The following is an 11,318-nucleotide window of genomic DNA, read 5'->3' as shown; positions in this document are numbered from 1 at the left end:
AGGGAGCCTTACACACCCATGTGTTGTGTGGGTATGTGAACACTACCGTCTTTTATTCTGTGTCTGACCTTGGTCACCCTGCATTTTCATTCAAGCAATGACGTGGGTGTCTCATTTAATGTGTATGCTGCTCCCTGCAGGTGAAAACAGAGACCAGTTTGGAGAGTAAGCACCAAACACTGCAGGGCCTTGCTTTCCCACTGCAGGAGGAAGCCAAACAGGCACTACAACAACTTGCACAGAAAGGCATCAACTACATACAGCTGGTGAGCCATATAGAAATGCCATTAGCCAACCAAGTACAATTTATTGATATCTCTAGCGGCCACATTCTCACCATGACTGACCAATGTATTCTGACCCAATGCACACTGACTGAGCCATACACAGTCATCTCAGTGTTAGCTGTGTAATATTTGTGTGTTGCAGAAGTTGGACACAGAGAAAGAGACTATAGAGCTGGTCCATTCTGACCCAACAGAGACCCGTGAGCTGCCTTGCAGGGTTCCCACGGACACGCCCAGATATCACTTCTTCCTCTATAAACACTCTCACGAAGGGGACTACTTGGAATCTGTTGGTCAGTCTGTTATCGATCATCTCTCTCTCTCTCTCTCTCTCTCTCTCTCTTTGAAATGCCTTTCAAATCAAATCAAATTTATTTATATAGCCCTTCGTACATCAGCTGATATCTCAAAGTGCTGTACAGAAACCCAGCCTAAAACCCCAAACAGCAAGCAATGCAGGTGTAGAAGAACGGTGGCTAGGAAAAACTCCCTAGAAAGGCCAAAACCTAGGAAGAAACCTAGAGAGGAACCAGGCTATGTGGGGTGGCCAGTCCTCTTCTGGCTGTGCCGGGTGGAGATTATAACAGAACATGGTCAAGATGTTCAAATGTTCATAAATGATCAGCATGGTCGTATAATAATAAGGCAGAACAGTTGAAACTGGAGCAGCAACACAGTCAGATGGACTGGGGACAGCAAGGAGTCATCATGTCAGGTAGTCCTGGGGCATGGTCCTAGGGCTCAGGTCCTCCGAGAGAGAGGAAAAAAAAGAGAGAATTAGAGAGAGCATATGTGGGGTGGCCAGTCCTCTTCTGGCTGTGCCGGGTGGAGATTAAAACAGAACATGGCCAAGATGTTCAAATGTTCATAAATGATCAGCATGTTCGAATAATAAGAAGGCAGAACAGTTGAAACTGGAGCAGCAGCACGGCCAGGTGGACTGGGGACAGCAAGGAGTCATCATGTCAGGTAATCCTGGGGCATGGTCCTAGGGCTCAGGTCATCCGAGAGAGAGAAGGAGAGAATTAGAGAACGCACACTTAGATTCACATAGGACACCGAATAGGACAGGAGAAGTACTCCAGATATAACAAACTGACCCTAGCCCCCCGACACATAGCCTCCTTTGCATGGAGTCATTCAGAGTTCACCCTGTCCAGATACAAGTAACCACAGAGATCATACATCCATATAGATAGCATCAGAGTTATCCTCAGTGAACAAGTTTCACATAGAACAATACTATAGTATCCATGTTTGGTATCTATCACACATTCCATAGTCAGTCCTCTGGCGACTGTAACAGTGATACATTTTGGCCCCTCAGAGGGGGAAGGGCTGACTAGTCCTTGGGCATTGTCCTTTGTGCTTTCCTTGTTCTGGACCATTTGACATGCAACTCCAGGTGACAGAGAGCGCATCAATGAGGGCCAATCCTACAGCTGGTCCAATCTCCTACTAGAATGCCAAAATATATCTTGGTTGTTCCATGTCATTTCTGCAAGCCATGACACCCACCATCTCAGATTGTTCTGAAATCGTTTCTGTAGTTAGAAACGGATATGATTAGCATTACTGCAACATTATTTTGTTGAAATAGTTTGTTCTTTGAGAAATGAAGGTAATTGATTGCACCCAAATTGGCAATTTTAGTTCATAAGATTCATATCATATTGAATAAATATAGTACCTAACATCCGATTTGGACCCAGCTTTTGTCTAACAATGAGTTAGACATGAGGAATCATAAGATGTGGTCAAAAGCCACCCATAGGCCCACCACACCCAACGGCAATCCCACTCAAACAATTAAACTCACGTCCCTTTTTCAAGACCCTGTCTTTCAAAGATAATTCGTAAAAATCCAAAATATCTTCACAGATCTTCATTGTAAAGGGTTTAAACGCTGTTTCCCATGCTTGTTCAATGAACCATAAACAATTCATGAACATGCACCTGTGGAACGGTCGTTAAGACACTGACAGCTTACAGACGTTAGGCGATTGAGGTCACAGTTATGAAAACTTTAGGACACTAAGGAGGCCTTTCTACTGACTCTGAACACCAAAAGAAAGATGCCCAGGGTCCCTGCTCATCTGCGTGAACGTGCCTTAGGCATGCTGCAAGGAGGCATGAGGACTGCAGATGTGGCCAGGGCAATAAATTGCAATGTCCGGACTGTGAGACGCCTGAGACAGCACTACAGGGAGACAGGATGGACAGCTGATCGTCCTCGCAGTGGCAGACCATGTGTAACAACACCTGCACAGGATCGATACATCCGAACATCACACCTGCGGGACAGGTACAGGATGGCAACAACAACTGCCCGAGTTACACCAGGAACGCACAATCTCTCCATCAGTGCTCAGACTGTCCGCAATAGGCTGACAGAGGCTGGACTGAGGGCTTGTAGGCCTGTTGTAAGGCAGGTCCTCACCAGATATCACCGGCAACAACGTCGCCTATGGGCACAAACCCACCGTCGCTGGACCAGACTGGACTGGCAAAAGGTGCTCTTCACTGACGAGTCGCGGTTTTGTCTCACCAGGGGTGATGGTCGGATTCGAATTTATCGTCGAAGGAATGAGCGTTAAACCGAGGCCTGTACTCTGGAGCGGGATCGTTTTGGAGGTGGAGGGTCTGTCATGGTCTGGGGCGGCGTGTCACAGCATCATCGGACTGAGCTTGTTGTCATTGCTGGCAATCTCCACGCTGTGCGTTACAGGGAAGACATCCTCCTCCCTCATGTGGTTCCCTTCCTGCAGGCTCATCTTGACATGACCCTCCAGCAATGCAATGCCACCAGCCATACTGCTCGTTCTGTGCGTGATTTCCTGCAAGACAGGAATGTCAGTGTTCTGCCATGACCAGAGAAGAGCCCGGATCTCAATCCCATTGAGCACGTCTGGGACCTGTTGGATCGGAGGGTGAGGGCTAGGGCAATTCCCCCCATAAATGTCCGGGAACTTGCAGATGCATGAGGAGGAGATGCTTAATGCAGCTGGTGGCCACACCAGATACTGACTGTTCCTTTTTATTTTGACCCCCCCCCCCCCCTTTGTTCAGGGACATATTATTCCATTTCTGTTAGTCACATGTCTGTGGAACTTGTTCAGTTTATGTCTCAGTTGTTGAATTTTAGTTATGTTCAGACAAATATTTACACGTTAAGTTAAGTTATGTTAAGTTAAGTTATGTTAAGTTTGTTGAAAATAAACGCAGTTGACAGTGAGAGGACGTTTCTTTTTTTTGCTGAGTTTAGTATATAGTATCAGTTCTATATGTCTGACAAGTAGTATGCAGCTGCGGCTTGGAGTACTGTTTTTCCATCCCATGTAATGTATTATCAGTGAATTTTGTGATGCTTTTTTTCCCTGTTTAGAGAAATTAGACATTGAAGTTGTCAGGTGTATGTCCCATCGTACATCATGATATTAACAGGTTCTGACCACTAGGTGGTGCTGTTCCTGCAATTAGGTATTAAAGGGATAGTTCACCCAAATTACAAAATTACATATTGGGTTCCTTACCCTGTAAGCAGTCTATAGACAAGGTATGACAGCAACCCATGTTTTTGGTTTTGTTTACCTTGTGTGAATGTCCTTGTCTATCAGTGAATCAGTCTTTTGTTTTGTGTTTTTTGTGGATCCCAGGGAGAGTAGCTGCAAAAGCTAATGGGGATCAAAACTTTTTAGTATTCATGGCACAAATCCAATGCAAGTGAATGGTATCTATAATAGCATTTTCGCGCTTCATGTCCAAACAATCTATAAGTAACATCATTGAGTTACTTTAGGATGATTTGGAAATGTTTGAAAATTATAATATATGTGACATCTTGCATTGAATTTGTGACACAAATGCAAAAAATGTAGCATTTGAAACCAAGGGTTAGAACACAAATTATTTTCCTATCATTTCGTTCTGAGCGGAACAATTGGGTGTCAACTCTGTTTCTTGTGCTTTTTGAGGTGGGAGGACCCATCTTTTCTTTGCCTTCTTTCTCTTCCTCTCAGTGTTCATCTACTCCATGCCAGGGTACAGCTGTAGCATTAAGGAGCGGATGCTGTACTCCAGTTGTAAGAGTCGACTGCTGGATGAGGTGGAGAAGGATTACCATCTGGAGGTTGCCAAGAAGGTAATCCGCTGAAATGCACATATTGTACACACAATAGGGCCTTTGTGTTTTCACAATACTGCTCTGTGTCTGTGTGGAAGTCTGCATTTACTCTGTGTTATTGTCTGTTTACAGATGGAGATTGACAGTGGGGATGAGTTGACAGAGGAGTTCCTGTATGATGAGGTCCATCCTAAGCAGCAGGCTTTCAAGCAGGCCTTCGCCAAGCCTCGTGGCCCAGCAGGGAAGAGAGGCAACAAGCGTCTCATCAAGGGCCCTGCGACTAGGGAGAGCAGGCCGGAGAGCTAGAGAGAGGGACAGAGGTCGTCTCGGCAGCTCTTCCCTGAATCCTCCTCCTGTTGCCACGTCCTCTGGCAGCTTGTTTGGCCACGAAGAAGGAAAAGGAGAAGAACATGGAGGGATTTCTGTCATTTTTTATTTCCCCCTGCCTTTGCTTGTGTTTTAACAATGTGTCAATAATGTACATGCTATTCATGAACATCAACTATAGCAGTGGTTCCCAAACTGTGGGGGAGCAAAAGGTCAGCATGGGGAAGAAGAGGGGTCAGCAGAGGAAACTCACTCCGGCTTTCAACTTACTCCAAACTTACTCTGCAGTTTCGATATTGGGTAGTGCATCAGCAGAATGTGTAGAATTGCAGGAAATTTGTTTTAAAATGGCAACATTTTCTCTGCATCCCATAACAAAATGTATAGAATTATGGGAAATAAGCTTTAATCCTACAAAATGTCATGAACATTGCTTGTGCCCATAGAAATAGATGTGGCTTGCTTGTGCGATGGGGGGGGGGGGGGGGGGGGGGGGGGTGTTACCCAGTAAAAAAGTTTGGTAAACCCTAAACTATAGGATAAAACTAAGGATTTCACTTTCATTTTTCGGAATATCTTTCCGTGTCACTCTTAAACACAACATCCTACACTTACACACAGATGGACTGACAGAAATTAAAGACCAGTGGGTGGTCTTACAGATACCTCAGCCGAGTTTCTCTATCGCTAATGTCGCATACAGGAGAAGCGTGTCTCTCTAATGTATTGTCCATACCTTGCTTGTTGCCACTAAATGTTTTGTATCAAACACGTTTTTATAAACAGATGATACTAATGAGAGGAATGCCAAATAAAATATAGTTTTTTTCTTCTGTATGTTGTGTCATAAAAAAACACAGCACAAATTGCCTGGGCCAGATGATGCATTATAGGCTCTTGTTGCATCTACGGCCACTCAGAGGGGACAGAGAGGACACGTCTCTAGCAGTGTTCCCGACAAGACTATTGCAGGCCGCAGCACTAGTCCGGCCTGTTGAGGCAGCGAATGGCCGTCCTTTAACATAAGCACAGGCGATCAACATGTGCAGGCAGTCATGTATAGTTACCACAGAGCAGATTCTCTGTCATTATGAGTTCCTTCTTAATTGAATTCGCAAGTAGCCTATTAGTAATCTACACATGCCTTTGAGAGCATGCAAATTAAAAGACCAGCTGATAGCCGCTGTTATTCATTTACACTAGGTCAAGTTTCGTAAAGGCAACTCAAACATCTATATATCACATGATGACATATTGACCGATTACACATGACACGTGTTGGTTATTAACATTACATCCTTGTTCTTCACTGGTCCTAGGGACACGCATTTCCAGTTCAGTACTAACACACCTGATTCAATTAGTAAGCCTTAGGTAAGACCAGGCAGGAAGAAGAACTCAATGACTGTTTACAACAGTTTGTTTCAAAGCTTACTCTACCGAACAAATAACCAACCAAATCACTGTGGTAAATTAATGTCAGGGCAAACCTAAAATCACATTTGTTTTTTTGTTCTTGTATTTCCAGCAGACGATGGGCAACTTTTTGGAACTCAGTCTAAGTCTCAACTTGCTCTTGAGAGTTAAAATAGTAGAATACACAAGGTGCAATTTCAAAATCTGGTTGTGCATCAGGTCCAGCTGTGGGTATGCAGACCCACGAGCCACTGTGGCCCTTCATGATGAGTTCATATTTCTTGTGGCCCCCACCTCCATCAATGTTGCCCATCCCTGATCTACACTGAACATAAATAGAAACATATGTTAAGTGTTAGTCCCATGTTTCATGAACTGAAATAAAAGATCCCAGAAATGTGTTTACATCCCTGTTAGTGAGAATTTCTCCTTTGCCAAGATAATCCATCCACCTGACAGGTGTGGCATATCAAGAAGCTGATTAAAACGCATGATCACTACACAGGTGCACCTTGTGCTGGGAACAATAAAAGGCCACTCTAAAATGGGCAGTTTTTGTCACCCAACACAATGCCACAGAATGTCCTAGGTTTTGAGGGAGTGTGCAATTGGCATGCTGACTGCAGGAATGTCCACCAGAGCTGTTGCCAGAGAATTGAATGTTAATTGTTCTACCATAAGCTGCCTTCAATGTCATTTTGGAGAATTTGGAAGTACGTCCAACCGGCCTCACAACTGCAGACCATGTGTAATCACGTCACCCCAGGACCTCAACATCTGACTTCTTCACCTGAGGGACATCTGAGACCAGCCACCTGGACAGCTGATGAAATTGTGGATTTGCACAACCGAAGAATTTCTGCACAGGCTGTCAGAAACCGTCTCATGGAAGCTCATCTGTGTGCTCGTCGTCTTCACCAGGGTCTTGATCTGACTGCAGTTTGGCGTTGTAACCGACTTCAGTGGGCAAATGCTCACCTTTGATGGCCACTGGCATGCTAGAGAATTGTGCTCTTCATGGATAGAGACAGCAGGAGCGGTAGAGATACTATGATTGATCGGCTATGAAAAGTCAACTGACATTTACTCCTGAGGTACTGACCTGTTACACCCTTGACAACCACTGTGATTATTATTATTTGACCCTGCTGGTCATCTATGAACATTTGTTCTGTTATAATCTCCACCCGGCACAGCCAGAAGAGGACTAGCCACCCCTCATAGCCTGGTTCCTCTCTAGGTTTCTCTGGCCTTTCTAGGGAGTTTTTCCTAGCCACTGTGCTTCTACATCTGCATTGCTTGCTGTTTGGGATTTTAGGCTGGGTTTCTGTACAGCACTTTGTGACATCAGCTGATGTAAGAAGGGCTTTATAAATAAATTTGATTGATTGATTGATTGATTGATGGATGGATGAATGCCGGTTTCAACTATACTGGGCAGAGCGGTTTGCTGATGTCAACGTTGTGAACAGAATGCCCCATGGTGGCGGTGGGGTTATGGTATGGGCAGGCGTAAGTTACGGGCAACGAATACAATTACATTTTATCGATGACAATTTAAATGCACAGAGATACCGTGACGAGATCCTGAGGCCCATTGTCATGCCATTCATTTACTGCCATCACCTCATGTTTCAGCATGATAATGCACAGCCCTATGTCGCAAGGATCTGTACACAATTCCTGGAGGCTGGAAAGGTCCCAGTTATTCAATTTTTTAAGGCATCTGTGACCAACAGATGCATATCTATATTCCCAGTCATGTGAAATTCATAGATTAGGGTTTAAATGTATTTCAATTGACTGTTTTCCTTATATGATCTGTAAAATAATTGAAATTGTTGCATGTTGCGTTTATATTTTTGTTCAGTGTATATTATTGGAAATAGCCCAATAGTTCCGCATACCCATTACTCAATTCTCAGAATGAGTAGAGGGCAGGCTGCAGCAGGCCTAGTGGGCGGAGATAAGCGCACCATGATTCTTGGAAAGTAGGGGGAAGGTGCAGTCCGATTCCTGGGAGAGCAGAGCAACAAGCGCAGCAATACCGCAAGGCTATGACATGACTATGAGGAATTTAGACTCGTCACTAGGAATTATCAATTTGTTTGTTTTTTTGACACTGGCATTCACTGTAATATATTTCAAAAAATAAAATGTGAAGGTTTGGACTGGAGTTTACAAACTATAACCCGGTCGGTGGCAGCTCCGCATGACGTCAGAGGCGCTGGTGTGCTGGACAGTTCTCAGAATATAATTCTTGGAATTGGCGAATTTTAAAAGCCAAACCCACAGTCTTTCCTTCACACGCTTAGAAGCCATTCTAGTGGCAACACTCATCGCACTGCTGCTCTGTATTCTATTTGTCTAAATTATACATTTATTATATTGCTTTTGAATTAGTTAATTACAGACCGTCTATTAACATATGGGATATTCGGACACAACTTCTCTATTCACTGAACAGATGCGTGGGACATTCAGTACAAAATAAAGACATTCCTTTGTTTCGACCGGCTTTATTTCCGTTAAACCGCTGTGGAATTAGACTAGTATGGGATATTGAAGACTCACCATCATGATTCTTTGTGTTCAGAGGTAAGTTCACATTATTTTGTCCCTGTTTGATGGAAAATTACGCCATGCTTACATGTTGATATTCAAAACCAAAAGGTAAAGGCAAAAGTGTTTATCTTCGACATAATATGATCTAAAATCATTTATGGCTAGAAAACAGAAAACATACAGAATATAGTCAAATAAGATCCATGTGGGTCGTTCTTCAATTATGGTGGCATTTGTGAATAAAAAAATATTTGGGTAGGGTACTTTTTCCCATGCTCAATAAACTAATATTGAAAATATGGTAGCTTAATTCATGTTTTCAAATATTGTTTTAACAGTAGGAGGAGTAACACCAATGATGGTAATACTAACTATGTTTCCTTCCAACCTTGTTATGCGCGTAAAGAAGTCTTACATGTTGGATAACAAATGTCACGACAGCCCAGATGGAAACAGAAAATGTGTCGGTAAACTTTCCAAATGTCGACAAAACAAAATACGCTTGACAAGGTGGGATCTTTTGTGTTTGTAAAATGAATTCTGCGAGAAATGTCGGTAGAAACGATTTTTACATTTGAGTCATTTAGCAGACGCTCTTATCAAGAGCGATTAACAGAAGCAATTACGGTAACACATCGACAGATTTTTCGACCTTGTCGGTTCGGAGATTGTTGGAAACACACCACTGGTGTGGAAATGCGCATCTTTTCTTCATGCGGATTTTAGAATATTCACATGAAAATGTGTTTCCAATTGTATGGAAACCTCATGAGAACTAATGAAACATTTTAGATTCATTAGGATTTTCTGAAATAGAGGCTTCAAATGCTGGAATCTAAGGTTATCAATCCTTTACAAATCATTTACTGAAGTGATATTAGTAATAACTTTGCTCACAATGCTAGTTCCCTTCCTTTAATTGACTAACACCATGTAACACATTAGACTTAGACACACCAGCACTTATGAAATCCTCAAATGGATGACATAGGCCTGCTAAAAGGATGTGAAGAGCTGACATTTTTCATTAAAGAAGCACTCCAGCTTTTTTGGGATTATTTTCCTGTTGAAAAACAATGTCTCTGTGTAGAAATACAGTAATGTATACACACTTAAGGGTTAACAAATATGTTTTCAGCAAAATAGTTTAAAAAATGTTTTAGGCACAAGTGCAAACTTCATGGAGTAGGCCATTCAAAGAGATACAAAGAGGTGCCTTCTGATGTCATCGGCCTTTCCCCCCACTCCCACTTGTGCCATGTCAGAGGACACCTGGACCGCCTATTGAGATCTGTCTTTTGTTAAGTAAAGTAGGTAATAAATTAGCTGAAAAGGAGACTGGACTAAAACTCCTCCCCGGATAAAAGTTTGCCACTGGAGAGAATGCTCAAGGTCCTTGTATATCTTTGTAATCAGTGATGTTCAAGACGCTAACACCAATGATTTTTTTTAAATGTATTTTTTTATAGCCTTCTTTGTTTTTATTGATCGATACAATATATGAAATAGTTCCGTTCACTGTCTAGCATTCAAAATAATAGATAGATATCTCAAAATCCCCAAAACATGTCACTACAACTCTACACACCACTACTGAGACAAGCCAATTTGCCTAAGTACTTTAAACAATGCATAAACATAAAGTTTTGCAGTATTAAGGATTTGCAATATGTTTTATCATTGATTTACAGTTCAATATAAACACATTTGCGTGGTGTGGGCAAGGCCAGGGTTGTGGGTTTGATTCCCTGTGCCACCCATATGTAAAATGTATGCACGCAAATGTAAATCGCTTTGGATTAAAGCGTCTGCTAAATGGCATATATTATATATCATGGTTGCAAAGGGACGCAAATGCCACCACATTTCAAGAGCGCCCCATATAGAAAGTGTGCATGGCTAACTGTGGTATTCTCATTTGAAGTTCTTTTATGTAGGCTTGAAAATGTACATGTGGGGATTCATATTATAACACGACCAATTTGAACAGTCCTAACACCTGTTACGGAGCATCTCGATCAATTCACACTCACAGTCTGTGACCGCTTGATGTGTGTGCTCTTTGTCTGGCCAATGTTCAAGGGAGGGAGGCAGGCAGCTGTCCGAGATTTAATGTAGAGATTTTAGATTTTCCAAAGACACCCCTCCCAAATGATGAGCTTTGTGCGTGCAAAAGCGATGCAAAAACAAACAACAAGTGTTAGGACTTATCCTATAACAGGGTAGTGGGAAATGTAATGAAAGGTTAAACGTGTTAGATATACCGGTCCCCCCCCTACTGTTTCCTACACTTCTCCCGTGCTTATTATTGTGGTCTCTTGTTTACAGCCCTAGACCACTGCTGTCTGGTACACCCACAGAGGGCCACCTAGGAATGCGGACAGGGAGCGTCTCCTCCCCTCACTGCATTCACAGCACCTCTCCGCAGTGGGACCCCACAAAAGACCTGCGCACCATCGCCAACAACACATTCTACCTTGATACCTCAGGTAATGCAAAGTGTAATATTCAAAATGGGAACTCGGTCCAACAGGCTCTCTGAAACCCCCTCATTGTTTCTTGTTGTAATGTTTTTCATAATTGCGTTTCAATTCATCCAT

The 11,318-nt window shown here is 42.9% G+C and overlaps 2 protein-coding genes across 16 annotated transcripts in view; both read left to right on the top strand.

Annotated features, from left to right (window-relative positions):
* LOC109890890 (twinfilin-2-like) overlaps positions 1-4,820 on the top strand; it is a 13,206-nt gene extending 8,386 nt beyond the window's left edge. The window contains 4 exon segments of the mRNA XM_031824844.1: positions 141-266; positions 430-580; positions 4,307-4,428; positions 4,543-4,820. Coding sequence (XP_031680704.1) covers positions 141-266; positions 430-580; positions 4,307-4,428; positions 4,543-4,716 — 573 coding nt within the window. The 3' untranslated portion in view covers positions 4,717-4,820.
* A 3,336-nt stretch (positions 4,821-8,156) lies between these two features.
* zmynd10 (zinc finger, MYND-type containing 10) overlaps positions 8,157-11,318 on the top strand; it is a 31,556-nt gene continuing 28,394 nt past the window's right edge. For 5 of the 15 annotated variants that reach the window (XM_031824842.1, XM_031824838.1, XM_031824836.1 and 2 more), the window contains exons 1-2: positions 8,158-8,751; positions 11,047-11,207. The gene's annotated coding sequence lies outside the window, so the exon portion shown is untranslated. Of the gene's footprint in view, positions 8,752-11,046; positions 11,208-11,318 lie in introns of all 15 variants that reach the window. The other 10 variants (XM_031824840.1, XM_031824839.1, XM_031824833.1 and 7 more) reach the window with 3 other exon arrangements.

This window comes from Oncorhynchus kisutch, linkage group LG5, assembly GCF_002021735.2.
Source record: "Oncorhynchus kisutch isolate 150728-3 linkage group LG5, Okis_V2, whole genome shotgun sequence".
In the NCBI taxonomy this organism is placed as follows: domain Eukaryota; kingdom Metazoa; phylum Chordata; class Actinopteri; order Salmoniformes; family Salmonidae; genus Oncorhynchus; species Oncorhynchus kisutch.
This window is presented reverse-complemented; position numbering and strand designations above follow the sequence as displayed.